Genomic DNA, 21,682 nt, shown 5'->3' with positions numbered 1-21,682 from the left:
CCTAGAATCAATTCACTGTTGTATGGCTGAGCGGACAAAAAAATACTATACATACAAGACATGATATTGAAATCAATGTTTTTAAAATTTCTTTTTTGTGAAATAATTAGTAATGGCCATGCTTCAATCTTAAACATTACCATATCAATTAAGAAAAATATGAATGCGATATTTGTTACGTTAAACTGATTTTAATATTCCGTTATAAAGTTTACATGTATTAGATTGAATAAAAATAATTGAATTTACCTAATATTCTAAGCATATGATTATTTGACTAATAGTTTTATATTTTCATTTTGGTCTTATGAATCTAAATCAAGATCATTCTTTCTTATATGCATAAATGTGAACTTACAATAGAATATTTATCTCATGTTAAATCTTAATAGGACCCATTTAAGCTTTATAATATCTTTCTCATTGAATTGACCAAATTAAATAAATCTACGTATTATCAACATGTGCTTTAATAAATTAGTATTTCATTACAACTCATCTCTCATGGTTAAATATCACAAATTGATGCATTCCATGCATTTGTCAATATTTTTATTTTTTAAAGTATTTAATTTGTCCAAAGTTATATATATATATATATATATATATAGAAATATATAGAAATAATTATAAATGTTAACCATCCCTTTGATCCATTTTCACTGGATCTCATACATAGTGTGTGAGGGACACATATATGTTGAGGTATTAACATCACAATTGGGTACACCCCCCGACATAACTTGTTTACTTTGATCAAAAATTAAATATAAATAAAATAATTATAAATATTTTTACACACACATCATATATATATATATATATCTAAAAAAATTGTGAGTAGGGTGTAAATGATACATTACTACTCGCAAGCTACGTGAGTTCGATTTAGAGAAAGCTCAAACTCAACCCGCTTATGGCTGGATCGAGTTCGAGCTTGAGAGTAGCACGAGTAGTCAAGTGAGCAAAGTTTGAGCATCTTAATACTTGACTTGAGTGCTCACGAGCTAAATCAAGTAGTTGTGTTTGTGTGTGTATATTATATATTAGTTATATATATATGATTGAGTTTGAGCTCAAGCTCGAGTTCGTGTATAAAAAATATCTTTAATTAAACAGAGTTTATTAGCTTTTATCGAGCTTAATCTAGTGAACTCGAGTAGCTGAATTTATGTATCTAGTCGAGCTCAAGTTACAAAAACAAAACTCAATTGAGTTCGAGCTAAATATCATGTAGCGAGTTTTTAACCGAGCTGGAGCTCGAGGAGCTTGCTGCTCGGCCTGAACTTGATCAATTACACCCTAATTGTGAGAATTGTTATGCAAACCTCTCTTAGTAGTTTAAATAAAAATATATTATAAATAAAAAAAGTTTAAATAAAAGTAAGTTGTAACCCCCGTCATAAAAAAAAAAAAACAATTATGCTATGCATACAACCATAATAAATTTAGCAATAAATGGGATAATAAGATAAAATTCAAAAAATTTGAATTTAATGAAATGTAATTTCAACATATGCCTCCGTGAAAATTATTAAATAAAATACAAAAAATATTTCATAAAAAAATGTAATATTAAAAAATTACAAATTAATTATAAATTATGAAGCCAGTTGGACAATAGTGCTGATTGCATGGAGCACTGTCTTATAGTGTTAATCATCCACATTCACATGGTTGTGTGGGCCCGAAAAGGGCAAGGTTGTAATTTCACTCAAAATCATGACTTCTTTCCAATTAGTTTCCTTTTTGATTACTTAATTTCATAAAAAAATAAAGAAAAAAAAACACATCCCACATAACATAACACCTACACCAACTAACCAAACCCAAGAATAAACCAAACATTGGGAATATGAAATAAGAAAATAAAACCATAGGGGTAGTTTAGTAAAATCAAGGACAAAATCCCAACACATTGACCAAACTTCTAAAACCAGCAAGGACATGACTTGATACTTGAGACAAGAAAGAGAAAGAACAAAAATTAAAAAAAATTGTCCTTTCACATATATACCCTCACAAAATCTTATAATTTATATAAAATTTAGATAATTTTATGAGTTAAATATACTCCATCATGCTTAATTTTCAAGAAAAAGTTACATAAATTAATAAATTAAGAAAATTATTTTTTAAACCCTCTAACATTTCAATCATCCTACCCAATCAATCTTTTTTAATTTTTTATATTTCTTAGTTTCAGATGTCACCCCACCACATAAGACATTCAATATATACCCAAAGTACCCTTACATGTCTTTCCCAAAAAAAACCTCTATTAAAAATTGGGAGAAAATCAAAGAATAATTTTTTTAATAAATCATAAGAAAATAAATATTTTTAATAACAAAAGAGAAAATGAATAAATTTGGAGAGAGTTTTTATTCAACAAGAAAAAGCATCAAGAGATCCAAAATTTAGATATTTCCATGGCTTGAATATAAATTCAATGTAGCTTTAAGGGTAAAATAGTAATTTAAAATTTTATAAACACATATTTCAAAACAACCAAATATATTTTAAAAAAAAGGAATTAATGGCAGGAGAGTAATCAAAGGCTGGTAATCTGTCCCTTTTAATTATTATTAATATTATTACTTGAATTTATTTATTATTTTTATTATTATTTAGAAAAAATAATGAGAGAGATCTACCCACATTTGATAACATTTTTGTGTCTTGAGTGCTCAAAGTTTCCCCACACTGTTTATTTTTCCTGCATTTGTTCTTCCTTTTCTCTCTTTCATGTGTTCAGCAGCCTTTGTTCCTGTTCCTTCAGTACAATAAAAAATGGAAAGAGAGATGTAGAGAGAGAAACTAGAAAGATAGAGAGGGAGAAGGGGTTGCTTACTTGCTTCATTCTTCTTTGGCTGTGTGGTCTCTCTCTGTGAATACAGCTGCTTGTCAGAGCCCACTACTCTTCCACTTCAATGTTTTACTGTTTCTTTTCCTTGGTATTCTCTTCTTCTTTTAACTCAAGTTGTTGTTTTTATGCTTAAAAACTAGATTTTTTGTGATCTTGTTTGTGGTCAAGTTTATGTCTTTTCTTTTTCATGCATTTTGATCAGTGTTTTGAGTTGTAGATCACCAAGTTGGGTTTTTTCTGTCAATGTTCAAGTGGAAAGTCGCCATCTTGAGTTGTTATCAGTGATCAAGTTCAATTTTTTGTGGTTCTTTTAGATCAAAGAGGGTTTTTTCTTGCTGCGGATGGATTAAGCTCAGTTGTGAACTTGTGAGTTCTTGTGTTGCTATTCATTCTTCATTCAGTTCAATCAAGTTTGTTGTGATCTGTTACTTGCTTGCTTTGTTTTTCAGATTCACTTTGGTATGTTGATGGAGATGAATAAAGCCTTCATGCTGTCAATGCTGGGAGATTTTGATGAGATTTGGATGTTCTCTTGAGCTTTTTCAATCTGTTAACATAGTTGCTTGCAGTTTTATCAGTGAGTTCTTCATTCTTTAGTAGATTATTTATCTTGTTTTAGATGATTGATTGAATGCTTTGCTTGATCCTCTTTGTTTTTTCATTCCTTTGATGTAGATCTTGGTGTTCTTTATTCTGTTTGGTACTTTTTACTTTCATTAGGATCTACTGCTTAATAAACTGATTCTATAAATTGCAGTAATTTTCCAAGAGATTTGACATTCAGAAAAGCAGGGAATGTAGTACATTGGATCTATTCATTCAGGGCCGGAATTTTCATCAATTCGGTTTGGTTGCTTGACTGCTTAGAATCATGGCTACTTTTTTACATGGTGAAACAAGACGAATGTATTCCTGGTGGTGGGACAGCCATATCAGCCCAAAAAATTCCAAATGGCTGCAGGAAAACCTCACTGGTATGTTCTCTTCGTCTTTAGAGAAATATACTTGTTATGCTCAGTTAATCTCATTCAGCTTCTAATGACATGTCCTTATGTTCTTTGAATCGGCATTTCGCATATCTTTTGGTTTCTAATGTTTGGAGGTTTTGTACTCCATGGGATCATGCATTTGTTTCTTTCAAATTCATAAGAACTTAAAACCTATTCAGAAAATGCCTTTTAAATTTATAATTGTATACAACTTCCCTGCTAAGTTTACGATTAATGGCATGTACTGATTTGATTTACAATTACTGTTGGTTAAATGCTAATTATGCATGTAGTATGTGCAACTGACTTTGGTGGAGCTTTGGTTGGTCTAAAAACTTTGTTAGCATTGTAATCAGTGTATTTCCATTCATTTCATGTTAGCTTGATTCTCATAGAGTTACTGTCTCAGAATTAAAAGGACGATGTTTTCCAAATTGTTAGTTTTGTTGGCATTGTATAATTTCAGAGGTAATAAGCAATCCAGTTAAAGATTACCAACCGTTTCAATCACAAAACGGAACATGCTAGATTGTCTATTATTTGTTGTTTTATACTTGCAAATCATATTAGCAATGGATGAAGCTATAAAGCAGAGCCTTTGCTGCTTTTGGGTTTGTGATGAGCATTCGCACTTCATTGGCCGGTATGAGGTCGTGATCATTGTCTGATATGTATTAAATTTTAAATCTAATCTTCAGTTAAATGTTGTCGACGAGGGATTTATAAGTATTTCAGTAATAGTTTGAGCATGTTTGAACAGATATGGATCTCAAGGTCAACTCGATGATCAAGCTCTTAGAAGAAGATGCGGATTCATTTGCAAGAAGAGCAGAGATGTACTATAAGAAACGACCTGAACTTATGAAACTAGTGGAGGAGTTTTACCGAGCTTATCGTGCTTTAGCAGAAAGATATGATCACGCAACTGGGGCACTTCGACAAGCACACCGTACAATGGCTGAAGCATTTCCTAACCAAATACCATTGATATTGACCGATGAGTCTCCATCAAACTCTTCTTCTGCTGCAGAGCCCCGCACTCCTGAAATGCCTCCGCCTCTTTGTGCACCATTTGATCCTGATGACTTGCAGAAGGATGCTTTGGGTTTATCATCCAATTTTCATACTATCAACAGGAATGGCTCGTACTCAGAGGAAAATGATTCAGTAATGAGCAGAAAAGGTCTGAAGCAGTTGAATGATTTGTTTGAGACTGGTGAAGGAACAGCTCGCCCGAAGTTTTCTGAAGGGAGAGTTAGAAAAGGTTTGATTTTTCACGAAGAAGCAATAAAAAGTTCAGAAGCTAAAAGGCAAAATAACGATTTGGCAGAAAAAGAAGCTGAAATAAAATGTCTGCAAGAAAAGGTTTCAGAATTATCGACAGAAATCCATGATCTTGAAAACCGACTTACATCAGAATCTGAACGCGCCAGTAAGGCTGAAACTGAAGTTCAATCTTTTAAAGAGATGCTCTCTGATCTGAAATCTGAAAAGGAAGTTACTCTTCTCCGCAACCAGGAATCTCTAGAGAGGATAGCTGCTCTGGAGGCTGAGATTACTCGCCTGCAAGGTGAATTGAAGAAATTAAATGATGATATGGTTACTGAAGGATCAAAGTTAAGCAATGCGGAACAGCGATGTGTTCTCTTGGAGCAGGAATATCATTCTTTACAATTGGAATTGGGCAAACTTTCAGCAGAAAACAATGCTACAAGAATCAGAACTCCGGGGAAAACAGGAGGAGGTGGAGAAACTTGAGACTTGTTTAAAAGACGGACAACAGCAATGCTTGCAAGCAGAAACGGCCCTTCAGGCAATGGAGAAACTGCACTCCGAATCCCAACAAGAGGTGAAGCTTTTGGCTCATGAGGTTCTCTCCAACAATGAGAGGTTGAATGGCATGGAACGCAGTATATTGGATTTGCAGCAAGAAGTAAAGCATCTTAAAGTGGAGAATAACAATTTGCATGAGCAGAATCGTTCTTCTGCAATGCTGATGAGAAATCTGCAAGATGAAATAGTTTCCTTGAAGGAAACAAAGGGAATCCTTGAAGACGAAGTGCGACTCCATTTAGAAGAGAAGAAAGTTATTCAGCAAGAGTTTGACAGTCTAAAGGAAGAACGGAAAGATTTAGAACAAAGGCACAAAGACATTGCAGATCAACTGAAGATGGTTAGTTCAAATGCTGAATCCCTTCAAACATCGGTAAAGGAATTGAAGGATGAAAATGCAGAGCTGAAAGTGGCTTGCAAAAAACATGAATATGAACAAACTCGGAATGTGGAGAACTTGAAATATTTGGAGGTGGTCGCTGAGAAGAATGCTGAGTTAGAAGTTTCTCTCTCAGATGCGCAAGTCGAGTTAGAGGGATTAAGGGAGAAGATCAAATCTTTACAAAGTTCTTGTCAAGCTCTTCACGACCAGAGTGCATTGCATGTTTCTGAAAAGGCTTTGCTGGTTGATCAAGTAGAAAACATTTCCCGGAATATGGAGAACCTTTCAGAGAAAAATACAGTCTTGGAGAACTCCCTGTCTGATTTGAATGTTGAGCTTGAAAGTGTTAGAGGAAAGTTGAAAGACTCAGAAGAATCCTGCCAGCTTTTATCTGATCAGCAATATAATCTTCTCAATGAAAAGAATGGTCTCTTCTCTCAGGTGAATTTTCCAATTATCGAAAGTCTAGCCAAAATTTTAAGTAGCAATCTATGTTCTTGTTTTTCATACTAATTTTTTCATATTCATGATCTCAGGTTGAAAGCCTCGGCATTTCTCTGGAAAATATGGAGAGGAAGTATGCTGAAGTAGAAAAACAGAATTTGATCTTAAACAAGCAGAGAGCAGCAATGTTTGATCAACTCAGAGAATTGCATGACTGCTTAAAACTAGAAAAGCAAGAGAGGGAAAGACAGTTCCATCTGAGCAATAATCAACAGGCTAGTCTAGAGAACAGGATATATGTATTGCAAGAAGAAGCTCGTCTCAGGGATGCTGAGTTTGTAGTGGAGCAGGAACAGAAAATAAATGCTGAAATTGAGATTTGCATCTTGCGTGAATGTTTATCTGATATGAAAGAAAGTAACTCAATTATTTCTATTGAGTGCAAGAAGCATCTAGAGGCATCAGTACATCTGGAGAAACTAATTTCACACCTCAAGCAGGAAGATGTCAAGCAGCAGGAGAAGCTTGAGTTGTTATCTATGGACAATCAGAAGCTTAGAACAGGAATTCATGCAATGTTGAAGGCACTAAACGTCAACACGGAAGTTTGGGGCTTCAAATGTAATCAAAGATGATGATGAGTTCATAAAGCTTGTTTTGTCTAGAATAAGGAATTTGTTGGATATTATTTCTGATGCAGAAGATGAAAAACAACATTTAGTTCTTGAACAGCTCGTTATCATCACTGTTCTTCAACACTTGGGACTGGATTTGGCAAATCATATATCAGAAAAAAATCTCCTCCAGCGGGAATTTACAACCAAAACCGATGAGTTGTCACATTTGCAAGCAAAGGTGCATGAGCTTGTTGAGCTGAAGGAACAGTTACTGCAAGAAGTGGAAGCTGCCAACAAAAGGGAAGAAGTGCTGAAGGATAAACAGTTGTCTCTTGAAAATGCACACTTGCAATCACAAGTTGAGATTTGCAAGCTGAAGAAAGAAAACCAGTCATTGTCAAATAGTTTTCATGCTTTGCAGGAGAAGAAGGCCTCACTGGAAGAAGATATAAGTCAAACCCTTGCTGAAGCAATAAAGCATGAATTCTTGCATTTAGTTTTTAGTGGTATTACTGATGAGAAAATGTCGGTATTGAAGTTGTCTTTGGACGAGCTAGACTGCCTTAATGCAGTGAAAAATGAACTCAACAAGGAAATTACAGTACTGAAGGAGAAGGTTGCTATGTTAGAAATTGAAAATTTGCATCTCAATGAGCAAGTTAGCTGTTTGGAAGACTGTAAAAAGCAGATGATTGTTCTAGAGGCTGAGTTGACAGCAATGAGAACTACTTGTGAACAACTAAATGTGAGAATTGAAACCGGAGAGACTTTGTTAATGGCAAAAAGTGTTGAACTCTCTGAAGTGAATCAGAAACTGCAAGAGGTCTATGAGACTTCACAAAGCAAAATTCATGAACTGACTGAAGAAAATCAGACCTTGTCACAGAAACTTAATGATATAATGCAAAAGAAAGACGACGTTGAAGAGGAAAACAGTTTTCTGGTTCAGGAGTTTATGGCAATGGAGTGCCTTTATGTGATATTGAATGGTCTTAGTGCTGATAGAGCATTGGAATTGAAGTTTTTTAGTGATGATCTTGACAATCTTCATGGTGTCAATGATGACCTTAACCAGCAGATCCGAGAGCTGGATGAAAAAGTGAGAGCATTGGAAGTTGAAAACATGCACCTCAATGAGTCAGTTGTCCATCTAGAAAGTGATCTGAAAACAGCACACAATGTTTGTGAACAACTAAATCATCAAATTGAGTTGGGGAAAAATTTACTGATGCAGAAAGAAATGGGTCTCTTGGAAGCAAATGAAAGGGCACAAGAGGCTCATCAGTTGGCCCAAAGGGAGATGTCAACATTGCTTGAGGAGAAACATTACTTGTCAAATAACTTGTATGATTTGATGAAGAAAATGGATGTTGTCGAAGAGGAAAACACTGTCATTTTCAGAGAGGCTTTGGCCCTTGATTGCCTCTATTCAATTTCAACGTGCCAAAATGCTGAGAAAATTGGAGAGTTGAAGTTGCTTTGTGATGATCTTGATCACCTGCATGGGATAAACCAAAGCCTTGATCAAGAGGTAAGAATATTGAATGGCAAAATCAGCTTCTTCGAAGAAGAAAATTTGCAGCTCAGGGAATCAAAACTCTACCTTGAGGAATGCCGAAGCCAGTTGCAAGATGCTGTCCTACAATCAGAATTAGAGATTGGCAAGCTGGTTGAAGAAAATCAATCCATGTCATTGAAATTTAATGAGCTGATGGATAAAAAGGAAGCCATCGAAGAGGAGAATGGATTGATACTTAAAGAGGTTATGACCTTTGAGTTTCTTCAATTAATCTTTGAAAGTCTCAGTTCTGACAGAGCATTGGAGTTGGCATCCTTGAGTTCCGACTTAAAATGTCTTATTGCAGTTAGAGAAGAACTTGATGAGGAGATAGGAATGTTGAATGAAAGAATAACATCTTTGGAAGTAGAAAATATGTGCCTTAAAGAGTCAGTTGTTCATCTTGAAGAGTGCAGGAATCAGATAATCGGTCTAGAAGATGAATTGAGAGCTGCAAGGATTATCTCTGAAGAATTGAATCGCCAAGTTGAAGCTGGGGAGAATTCTTTGGCTCAGAAAGAAATGGAACTCTCAGAAGCAAATCAGAAGGTTCTTTCGATTAAAGAACACAATGCAGAAGTCTACAAAAACCTTCAAGAGCTTAAGCTAGACATTGATGGAGCTAAAGTGGTCAGAGAAGAGCTAGAGAATAAGGTTTTGACATTGTTAGAAATCAACGCCAGCAGGGAGAAGGAGATCACGCACATTCGTGGAACTAATGAATGTCTCGAGGGTGAGCTTGATAAACTACAAAAGGAGTCAGAAATTCTTAGAAGCAGGGAAAAGTGTCTTACTTCTGAACTGCAGAAAAGAATTGATGAAGTTGGGTTTTGTGAGCAGGAGATTGTGTCGTTGGTAGGTGACATACAAGTCTCCACCATTAATGCAGCAATCCTCGAAGAAAAGCTACTAGAGATGCTACTAGTATGCGAGAGTCTTGAGATTGATACCATGGTGCTCACAAAGATACTTGACAAGGAAATTGACACAACATATGTGTACATGAATGCCTTGAAGAAAGAGCTAGAAGACATCAAGGGAGAAAATACAGGACTGAAAGGCGACTTGAATTCCTATGCATTCCTTGCTGTATGTTTGTCTGATACTATTGCTTCTCTCAAAGAACATACTCTTTCCCTCAAAAAGCTCTGTGATGAGACCTATCAAGAAAATGAGGTAATCTCTTTGCATTTACTTCTAACAATTGAGTTCTTATTGCCGAATGCTCGTATATGTTAGAGACCCACCATCTCTCGATAAGTGTTAGATTATTTTAGATCAATTAACCAAGTTTTGATACCATGTATAAGAATTCAAATTCAGTGAAAAAGCTAAAGCTGATAGAATGGGAGACCGGGATTTATATATTTTTATTCATAATTACTAGCAAAACCCTTTGCATGCCTTGAATTACTGATTATTTGTTTGATGCTTTCTTTCCATCAATATCCAGGAAAATTCATTGAGATGTTATGACTTAGAAGAGAAAGGTCAAGAACCGAGTGAAGCTTATCAATCTCATGTGCCTGCGGGAGTGTTGAGGTTGCGTGAGTCCCTTGCTACTGTTGAAGCACTTCAAAAGGCAGTCATTAATACAAAAAAGATTCTAATAGAGAAGAAGAGGTCATCCAAGATGAATAAGGTTCACAGGGGTGAAAATCTTGGAATGAACCTTAATTTGCATGAGGATAATGCTGATGTCTCAAAGGCGAAATGTGGGCAGATGATGAAAGATATTCAGCTAGACAAGGTCTCGAGTTCTTCACTCTATGGTAACAATGTAAGTTCATTTAGACCGATCAGGAGTGGCAGCGGAGAAACCGATGATCAGATGCTTGAGTTGTGGGAAACTGCTGAAAGAGACTGCAACAACCAGATGAGGAAGGAGTCATCAGCAACAACTGAACTCGACATCGAGTATCATGAGATAGAAGCGGTGGAAGAAGCAAAGAGTGATTACCCATCTTCTGAACTAGTGGCGGAGAAAGAGTTGAGCATCGACAAGCTAGAGTTGCCAAGACAAGATACAGAATCCTACCAAGGATGGAAAACTCGGGTTATCGAGAAGCTTGTTGGCGACACTCAAAGACTTTCCGCGCTCCAAACGAGCTTACAAGAACTGAAGAAAAAAATGGAGAGTTGTGAAAAGAGCAAGCATTCAATTAGCTTTAAGTATGACACTATCAAAACTCAGCTGAATGAAGCCGATGAAGCTGTAATGCAGTTAGTTGATAATACCGGTAAGTTAATGAAGAAGGCTGAGGACTACTCTGATAACAATGAACGGGAAAATGAAGACACCAGAGGTCGAAGAAGAAGGCAACTCTCAGAACGAGCTCGACGGGGATCAGAAAAGATCGGTGGGTTGGAGCTGGAGTTGCAGAAGATACAATACATAATGCTGAAACTTGATGAAGAAAATGAGAGCAGATTCAGAGCTCTAGAGAGGAAGTCAAGTGTTCTTCTGAGAGACTATCTCTACGGACGAAGAGAAGGAAGCAAGCACAAGAAGAGGCTGTGTGGATGCATGAGACCAAAAACAACCGGCGATTAAAACTTTGTAACTTCTTAATCTGTTAAAGTGATTTGGACGATAGTTTTCAGTTAGCAAAGTTTTCAGTTTAGTTATTTTATCAACTAGATTTACATGAACCAATGCAATGATAGCAAGAGAGATCATTTTTCTATTTAATTCATAGCTTCCTGTCATATGTGTGACTTTATGGAGATGTATTCACAAATTCATTAGAGGCTATAAAAGTCGATCTTCATACTGCATAAAACACAAGAGCACTGTGAATAATACACTCATACAACAAGATGATAATATTATCACTCTTATCTGAATTATTCACTAAAGAATAACTATCAATTTACTGACATAAATTCACCAGTTGCTATTAGTTCCAGATTAAACATTAAGTGCTGGACTTACATAAACTTAAGATTGTTACAAAACATAGATGGGATAATTAAACACAATAAGATTATATGGTGGATGCTTGAGGGTAGTCGAGCTGATTAGTTGGTTTGATTTGTTTATTTCAGAGAGCTCAATAGTCATCACCTCGAGAAATGACTTCTTTACAGGTAGGTCTCAGTAAGATGGTGTGCTCAAACTGTGATACATAGCTTCCCTTCACATCACACAAAGGCGGGTATGGCTGAAACAACAAAAAGGTCGAAAAACTAATTATTAATTGCTATTCATTATTTAAGCAGTAAAGGAATGCCGATGACCAAGTAAAGGGCATACCTGAACAATACCAGCATCACATAAATTTTTCAGGGCCATTAGATATTTTGTCTCCCCGATACGATCCAAATACCTCCTGCAAAAGGCCAATGTTGAAAAGTGCTTGTTGATTGTTCCAAGTAGCTGTTTGGCTCGGGGAAGCCTTAGCGGTATGTGTCCAACATCGAAGTTTTTCATGTAATGACTGCATTCCAGATCCTCTCTGACATAACCTTTCCCTGAAAGATATTAACATCGTATCAATAATTTTGATCTTGTTCAACTTGAGTTACTCCACTTTGGTGCTGCAACAAATTTTTAGAACTTTATGGTGAGAAATTTCAATTTGATGAATACCAACTCATGGTTTGTCAGCAGCAATGCTTTTCAAATCAAGTTAAAACTACAACAGAAATACCAAACACATCACCTGTCGATGCGAAGGTTTCTATCGCGTAAAATTCACCCTCTTCCATTTTTGTTTGTTCACCACCTTTCACAATTGGAACAGATTTTCCAGCGTGGATTTGGTATGGCCCAATGCTGTGCCCATTCAAGTTTCGGATGCTTTTCACTGTCGAGAATAAGCAACTTAATAAAGGCAAATAAAGTAGATCCAAATGATGCATATTCTATAATACGCTTTTAGGAAAGAAGAGAGCGATATATATTCTATAATAAGCGGTTAAAAAGAAGTGAGTTTATTTTATATCAGAAACATTAGGCTTATAGGCAAATCTATATGCATTTATGTTGGTAACATTAGGGATCTTTCATAGGAAATGTGAGAAAACTTTAGAATCTTGGTATGTAAGAATGAAGGGCATGCCAAATTAGCAGCTGGAATATTTTCATACTGAAACATATAAAATACCTTGGAACACTTTCCCATTAATTTCAACTTCGTATGATTCCATAACCTCTTGAATTGCAGCACCAACATCACAGAGTCGAACATCTATACCAGACTCCTATGTACAATAATAAAAAAAAAAGTTATTCTGTATTAGATGCTGCCATATGTGAATGCCTACTGGAAAAAGATCAGACATACATTCACAAATTCAACTTAAAAACAGTTAATGATTATTTCCAGATTCACCATCACTTTAACTAATAAAAAGCTGGTGCAACTACTTGGAGATCCTTTCTAATATGGGGTTGAACAAGGCAACTTTTTATTTTCTGATAAATTTGCAAATGGTGCATTTACTACAAAAGGCAGAAATACAAACAACCAAAACCTCCCCATAATTTGGAAGGACATAAAGCATTACCTTTATACCAGTATTTGTAGCCTCCCTTGAAGCCTCAAGCAAAGGATTAAACATGGGGTTAAATCGCAACTGTAAAAGCACAATCAACTATATGCCCTGAAATAACAATGTCCACTTTGTTTAGCTGATAAATAACCAAGTAGAAACTTTTGTTATGTAGAAACATGAAAGAAAAGGGGAAACAAAGTTTAGCAGTACCATCCATATGTGTTCCAAAATCTAATTTCATAACATCATCATATTGAAGTACTGTTTTATCACCAGAATTTGGCGTCCAATGAGCTGCAACCCTAATGAGTACATGGATTATTGACCAACGAATATCAAGATAACAATATTAGTCAACAAATAGGGGCAGAAAGACATTACCAATTTAGGGAACATCCCGTTGGAAAGGCAATGCCTGCTTGCAAACCATTCTCCTTGATTAACTTTCGGACCATATTTTCCAAGGTTTCACAAAGATCCATCATCAACATTCCTGGCTTTATAATACTCCTCATATATTTCCTCACCTGACAAAAGCATGGACCCCCACTGTGAAAGTCGGCTGAAAATAAAAAGTTTAGAAGGTTTATAAGAAATGAAGTCTAACCTGCCTATGAACTTCTGCAGCTTGGCGAACTGCATTGTACATGGGTTTCTCAAGGCGCTCAAGTTCCCTCTTCTCTTCAGATGTCAATCTCCACAAATTACTGAACAAAAAAAAATGTCAAATAAACAATTAAGCTACAAAAAATTAATTTCCAGATGTTTTGTAGGGCTGAAAATGAACTAAGAAAGTTTCGTATGTATAAAAAAGGGTCACTTTCAAGGAAATGGCATAAATTCAATTAGTTATGCCTCGTATAGCATCATTTTTGTTTTTTGTTTTTATTTCGCTTTTGTTTTGTTTTTACTTTGTTTTTGTTTTGTTGTCAATTTTTTGAAAACAAAAAACATATTTGGATACACTAACTATTGTGTATTTTAAGAAACTGAAAACAAAAAACGCATTTTTTAGCACAAAATTATTACAACCCTGCTTTATCAATTTTTTTTTCAAATTCATATATTTTATATATTTTTTTATAAAAATTTATTTTTCATATTAGTTTACTTGATTGCATTATTAAATAAAAAAATCAAATTTAAAAAAAAATGATAAAAAAAGGTCATAATAATTTTATCCTAAGCATTTGAAACTAAAGAAATTAATAACATCTTAAATTGGGCCCATCAAATTATAAAAAAAACAAAGGGGAGGGGGCTATAGAGACATAGTCATAAATATATATATATATATATATATTTGGAGATCAAGAAAAAAGTTAATAGCTTTAAACAATAGATTTTTACAAATATTTTTTGATATGTATATGATATGTTATATCTTAATAAAAAACAAGGGTCAAATAATAATTTTGACAAATACTTTCTAAAAATATCATTTTTTTATACTGCATAAACTAATTTGTAAAATATCAACATGCCAAATAATGTATATTTATAAATATTTTTTAAAAATATTATTTTTTAGACTATTGATATTAATTTGTAAAAAAAATATTTTTAAAAAATAAAAATAAAAAAACAAAAGGAGAGAGAGAGGGGAGTAGAAAAGGAGAAGTTCATGGAAGGGAAGAGGGGTTTTAAAATTTTTTCAAAAAAGTTGAAAACATATAAATGTTGTTTTCTATTTTTTTGAAAATATTTTCAAAAAAGTTGAAAACATATAAATGTTGTTTTCTATTTTTTTGAAAACATGAAGACTGTTGCCAAAATTTTTGAAAGCAAAAACAAGTTGCCAAAACATGTTTTTATTAGTTTTGTTTCCGAAACATTAAATTGAAAACAAAAAACAAGAATTGGCCACAATGCCAAATGACCCCTTAATTTTTTCAAGGGGACAAAAGTCGCCTAGGGCAAAAGACAACCATCACTCCAAGCGAGGTAAATGCATCAAGGACTAATGACTCCAGCCCTACTATAACACACAGTAAGTTTCTAAGACCAAGATCACCAACGAGCAATCTAACTGGTTTAATGTTCCACTATCTGTTTTAAAGTTAAATAATTAATGAAGATAAATATGCTTACTCATCCTTGTATTGTTGAATTTCACCCTCTGGGTATTCCCCTGACAGGGAAAAGTTCATGAACAGGAATTGATGGTGGGTTAGTCTGCTCAAGAGGTTCCTTCTTTTTCCTGTAGAAAAGGGATGCATGGATGAAATTGTAGAGATTTTACTATTTGAATAAATATCAGATAAATAGAAAACGTACTTTGATTTGCTTTTCTTCTTTTTCTTCTTAGAAGGTTCTGCTCCAGATTCATGCAAACAAGCATACAATGTAATAACGTTTTTAAAAAACACTCATACTCATAAGAAAACTATCTTCCCTATGCAAATAACCACAATTTCCAGCTAGACTCAAATATGAAAAGGTGATAAAATTCCAAAGAATCCATATATCTCCACAATCCAAAGTATCAACAGTTATAAAGTTTGATATATTGATTGTTACGGAAAAAAATCATTATTGATAAATAGAAAGCATTTCTGAGAATTCATTTAGAGCCTGTTCATTTCACTGTAATGAGAACCATAAGTGGGGAAGTAACATTTCCCCCTATCTTCAACTTGTTTCATTTTAATTAAAAGCCACTTGAATACTTTTATAATTAAAATGGGGGGAACCGAGGAAGTGGGTGATAAAGGTATCCTGTCTATAAGAAAGAGTTGAACAAACATCATCCAAGAAGTGCTGAATGAAATAGAAAATTTTAAAATATAGAAACATCATTCTAGAATCTAGATATATAACCTGGTAAGATACCTGAACTTGGACCATCTGCTTGAACATCTTCTTCATCATCTTTCAATGAAGATTGGGAAGTGGTAGTTTTATCACCAGCATTCACAAGATTTTCTTGTATAGAAAGTTTCTGTTGCTTTATTTTGTTCATTCTCATTGGAAATTTTTCTGCATAAATGATAGGTTATATACATATGTTGTACATGAAAAAAGAAATCTGCTTAGCAGAAAAATTTTCATAAAGTAAAGAAAGGGTATCCAGGTATACTAAGTGTAGTCTAACAATATTATATTTGACCACTACAAATTAAAAGCAAGATCATAGAAAATGGTAGAACAACTCTTGTTGAAACTTTAGAAAAGAATTATTGTAAGTACAACAAGATCAGGAAGTATATAAAATGGATAGTCAAAGAGAAGCATCCAAGCAACAACCTAACCGGATGAAAAGAGAAAACAACAGAAAAGGCAACTTTATCCTAAATTGATGAGGTCATATAGGCTTTAAGCAAGTTCCAACCAGCAATTAGATATAGCATGATTCTAAATTCTGATTTGACTTTAAATCCACTGAGTTTCAAAACCACTTTAGTTTCACTTGTTGTGGCTGTTTTAACCATTTTCAGTTACAGTTTCAGGTTTTGGTATTGTTACAAAAATATTTGCAGAGTTGTCAATGCCATTATTATTATTATTATCAGAAATGTTCTTTAACTAATAAGTAAACATAATCTATAGAGTCAAGAATTTTCTAAATAATATTATACCACTGATATAGTGTTTGTTAAATAAAAATAACATGATAATGAGAATTTTTTTCTGTGAAAACTTTAATATTTGACATCAAATTTGCAATTGTTAGCAAACAATTAAAAACTCAAAAAATTTGTACCTATGTCTCTTCTGTTAACTGAACTATAAATATGCATGGTTAAAAAAGGGAAAATTTACAAATTTAAAGTTCTTAAAGAACTCTTATAAACTCAGCAATATTTGTTTTATTGTATAGCTCAAGTTTGTCTTATCAATCATCTCAAGACTGGTACCAACTCTCTACCTCAGTCAAATCGTTTTCTATTAGTCCATCCTGCCTGGCACACAAATTAACAACACAAGTTTGAACAGCTGGCAACATACATTTGGATCACATATCTCCACATGATTCTCCTTCACAATTGAGTTTATTCAAGTTTGGTAAGGGCTTATAACATATCCATTCCACACCCATCTTAATTTTGTGTTTGACTTTCATTCTCAATCTTCTATTTTCTCTAATTACCTTATCTTTATCTTTGTCTTTTCATACTTTGTAATTGTTTTCTTTTCATTATCATCCTAATCCTTTTAACAATGATTATTTTTGTAAATTTTCATATTTTCATAATTTAATTTTTTAATTTAAATTTTAATATGATTTAAATTCTCATTAGAACTTCAAAAATCTTATATCATATCATGTTTTATCACATGGCTAAACATACATGCATATATGTACTTATATTATTGTGTCCAGTTTTTCTTAAATTCATGTGCAGAATCCTCTCCGATACTTGGTTGAGCTGAATCAGCAAGTGCCGCAAGGTTCACCATCATGGGGATGTTCACAAGATGAGGAGGCTCATTATATAAGGGTGTCTAATACATCATAGTACTTACAAACATGCAAACCAATATCATTGGTATATGCTACCATGACCTGGGAAAGCAACTAAAAGTTGGGTATAAAATTTTAGATTACGGTTACCACACACCAAGAGAATTGGTTGTCCACTGTATCTTAACATGACCAAGGGCAAAGGGTTTCCCTAATAAATGAAGCAGTGGACCACGACAAGTAGATCTAGAAAAATGGATTAGTATGCCAATCTATAGGCGCATAATCCATAAAAAAAGATCACTGCTGCTTGAACAGGAAGTTGAATGATTTTAGGTTTAGAGAAAAGGAAAGCCTCAGTTTTGGACAAATTAGAAAGAAAAGGCCTGAGATTCAGGGCCATTCAGCAAATGCCAGATAACTAGAAAGGGTCAAACCCTTATCCCAAATGATCTCAACATAGAAATCACATATTTAAGCAACTTCAAAATGGAATGAGTAGGGTTTTGGGTGAGTATAACCCATTCAAGTATGTATATTTTACTGGAACATTAGAAAGCAGTAACTACTTCATAAGGCATCAGTTTCAGTATTATCTTTTCCAATTTCTAGATCTCTAAAGCTCTACGAAATGGAGCAACTTGATATGCCTACTCATTATAAGTTTATTCACAGCTCAAAATTGCCAAATCAAATATAAATTTACCACATTCAGTTTATCTTACACAGCCCTATGTCCAAACAGTGTGAAATCAAATAAGAAAAGGTCCAAAAACAAGATGATATAATCAAATCATATTCAGTAAAAACACCAACAATTAGATTAGAGCAGGGACTCCAAACCTAATAAAATCAGAAATAATGTTAAAAAAGAAAAGGGAGAATAGAATAATGTTTTACAATTACAAAGGAAAAAACAAAATAAGTACCATCAATTTTTCCAAAATTCAATTTTTTTTTTTTGTTTTACAACTAGCTTAGTGATACACATAAACTATACCAATAGTTAAATCAAACCAAAATAGGAAAGTAACAAATCCTACAAAGGTATTACCGATAAATCATTTTGCACAAAGCATGAACTGATACCAACCTTTGTTCCTTGGTGTTCTTCAATATTCAAGCCTTTCAAATCTTGAGCCACCACATCTACTTCCGTTCCATTCATTTTTTTCCTCTAAAATTAAATATCTCTTCCCTTGCAAATCCTAGAAGATAAACAACAAGAGGAAAACAAATGAACAACAAGAGGATAAGCAAGAAAATAAAAACCAAATCATCCATTAATACTATTCATCAAAAGACTGCCTTAAATATATAAAAAATCAACACAAAATCACCAGAAGGACAACAAAAACTATCAGACCATCCATGATTTTAAAACAAAAAAGTGTCTCAAGAAGTCTCCAATAAGCAATCTCCATTAAATCCAAAGCATCATCAAGTTTATTCCTTTATCAACAATTAAGAAGATAAGCAAAAAAATAAAAACCAAACCATCCATTAACACTATTCATCAAAAGACAGCCTTAAATATGTAAAAATCAACACAAAATCACCAGAAGGACAACGAAAAAACTATCAGATCATTCATGATTTTATAACAAAAAAAGTGTCTCAAGAATTCTCCAATAAGAAATCTCCATTAAATCCAAAGCATCATCAAGTTTATACCTTTATCAACAATTAAGAGGATAAGCAAGAAAACAAAAACCAAATAATCCATTAACACTATTCATCAAAAGACAGCCTTAAATAGATAAAAATCAACACAAAATCACCAGAAGGACAACAAAAACTATCAGATCATCCATGATACAAAAACAAAACAAAACAAAAAAAAGTGTCTCTCCAGAATTCTCCAATAAGAAATCTCCATTAAATCCAAATCATCATCAAGTTTACACCTTTATCAGCAATTAAACAAGTTCCAAGATGATAAACAATCTATAACACAAATCCGAAGACAATCCTCACCTTATCAATCAAACAACCAATTCAAGACATGAAAACAACAATAATCAATAACTTCACCGAAACAGCTGACGATTGGACTGGAAAGTCAACAAAATAGATAATCAATAAGGAGGATTCATGCTTACCCCGGGAGAGAAGAAGGCGTCGCTGCTGAGATTTCGTTTCAGGAATTAGGGCTTTTGTTGGCTTTGGCCGTCTTCGCCGCACGTGGAATTTGCACCTTTGCCCTCGCTTCGACGCAATGTGCTTTTTTCATACGCATCCCTGAAAATTTCTGAATTTGCATAATATTCGAAGATTTAGTATTTTTAATATTTTATTATTTATAATTTACTTTTTTTAAAATCACCGCCATTGTGAAAAATGAAAATGTCTCATACAGACTTTCATTGTCCAAGGTTCGAAAAGCGACTACATAATGGTGCTAAAAAAAAAAGTTCTTGATTGTAGGAATAGATTTATAGTCCATTTCCCATATTGACCAATCAATACACATGAGCTAGATGATTAAATTTAGGTAGTGTATACACTTGTGTTCTTACAAGTAGCATGTCAGGCCACTTTGTTGAAAAAAATAAAAATCTCTCAACAGAAATTAAAATTTATGATTAATGGTTAATTTAAATAACTAAAAAAATAATTTTGAATAAAGAGAAAAACAAAAGACAGAAAGACCGATAAAATGTTTGAGATGAGGAAATTTAAAACTATAAATTTAATTTTAAAGAAAATTAAATATTTAAATCAGTGTCCTACAGGAAAAGAGAAAATTGACATGAACTTGGACTATAATGAAAAAACATAGAACATAATATATATATATATATATTAATAAATTTTATAATTTATCTTTAATTCCTAATGTAATTAAAATGAAAATAAACACCAAAGGGCACATCACTAATAATGCTTGGCCCCATGTGAAAAAGACATTTAAAGATCTCAAGTTTAAAACTCATTGGAAAGCACTGGTAGTAAGTTGGTTGCCGGTGTGGGCTCATAGTGTAATCCTTTGGCCCTCGCTTGAGGGCGTGGGGGTTGGATGTGCAGTTAAAAATAAAATGAAGATAAAACTTGAGAGGGGTTTATGAAAAATTCATTGGAAAATAAAAAAATATATGTATGTATATAGAGGAATTGCTCAAAAGGTCCAGAGAACACCACCACATGGCCAAAAACCCTTTGATTTTGCCAAATCCCTTTAAAGTCCCTCTTTTTTCACAGAATTTCTATTAAGCCCAACGGCTAGATAACCTTGTTAACTTTCAAAGGAAATGACCATGTTTCCCTTGCACATTCAGTTTTTATTGATATGAAAGATTTGAAAAATGGGAAGTTTATCAAAAAATTAGAACATCATACCCATCATAGCAGCAACTTCTTCTTCTCTAGAGACAAGTGAAAGCTTTTCATCTTCAATCGAGTCAAAAGCCATCCTCACCGGAGGTGAAGGCATTACCACCGGAGACAGAAGAAGAGCATTTGACTAGACTAATATCGATGCTAGTGTGCCTAATTACAAGTAAGTATGAAAGCCCTACGATTTCTATGGTTTTTTCTCGGTTTATGTTCTTGCTCATTGTTAGGTTAGTTGGTTTTCATTGTGCATTCTATGATGGAGCATGGAATTTTTTGGTAAATGAAATAATATTTCTTCAAAACCATTTGATCTTGTAATTTCTATTTAATGGTTAGTGTGATTACTTTGTGCCCTAATTTGCGATGGAGCGAACAAAATTGTATGTATTTGTGTAAGAGAGTAGATTCCTCTCCAGAATCTTTGCAAGTTGTTTATTATAAATCACTGAATTCAAATCTTATTATGCTGTGTTTGCAGAATTTTCTCAATATGATGTAGTTGTAGAATTTTCTCAATATGTTGTGTTTGCAGATTGTTAGTTATAAATCACTGATATCAAAACCACTATACATTTGTGGTCTGTATTTTATTAATTTGGTTATCGGAATTGTTTTATGTATGACAATATTTTCAGCATTTAATGTTTAATTTTGTTCTTTGTTGTTCATTCAAATGATAACACTTAATATGTTGAATGGATATGGTTAGTCTTTGATATTCAGTTTTTTACAAACATGTTTAGTGTCAT

At 33.7% G+C, this 21,682-nt stretch overlaps 2 protein-coding genes across 2 annotated transcripts; one reads left to right on the top strand and one right to left on the bottom strand.

Moving 5' to 3' along the window:
• Positions 1 to 2,981: 2,981 nt before the first annotated feature.
• LOC120254815 (protein NETWORKED 1A-like) lies at positions 2,982 to 11,388 on the top strand. Its single transcript, XM_039262842.1, is given in 8 exon segments — positions 2,982 to 3,235; positions 3,319 to 3,446; positions 3,627 to 3,843; positions 4,619 to 5,553; positions 5,555 to 6,514; positions 6,610 to 7,119; positions 7,121 to 9,868; positions 10,146 to 11,388. Coding segments are annotated over 6 exon segments (6,357 nt in total). The 5' UTR covers positions 2,982 to 3,235; positions 3,319 to 3,446; positions 3,627 to 3,740; the 3' UTR covers positions 11,247 to 11,388.
• A 166-nt stretch (positions 11,389 to 11,554) lies between these two features.
• On the bottom strand, positions 11,555 to 19,829 carry LOC120254816 (methionine aminopeptidase 2B-like). Its single transcript, XM_039262843.1, is given in 15 exon segments — positions 11,555 to 11,856; positions 11,949 to 12,166; positions 12,358 to 12,501; positions 12,802 to 12,898; positions 13,205 to 13,267; positions 13,269 to 13,300; positions 13,403 to 13,494; positions 13,574 to 13,719; positions 13,800 to 13,899; positions 15,284 to 15,327; positions 15,329 to 15,392; positions 15,470 to 15,506; positions 16,025 to 16,170; positions 18,691 to 18,805; positions 19,700 to 19,829. Coding segments are annotated over 13 exon segments (1,284 nt in total). The 5' UTR covers positions 16,161 to 16,170; positions 18,691 to 18,805; positions 19,700 to 19,829; the 3' UTR covers positions 11,555 to 11,745.
• Positions 19,830 to 21,682: the final 1,853 nt, after the last annotated feature.

This window comes from Dioscorea cayenensis, unplaced genomic scaffold, assembly GCF_009730915.1.
Source record: "Dioscorea cayenensis subsp. rotundata cultivar TDr96_F1 unplaced genomic scaffold, TDr96_F1_v2_PseudoChromosome.rev07_lg8_w22 25.fasta BLBR01000644.1, whole genome shotgun sequence".
Classification (NCBI taxonomy): domain Eukaryota; kingdom Viridiplantae; phylum Streptophyta; class Magnoliopsida; order Dioscoreales; family Dioscoreaceae; genus Dioscorea; species Dioscorea cayenensis.
Note: the sequence above shows the minus strand (reverse complement) of the source record. Positions and strands in the feature narration are given on the sequence as shown.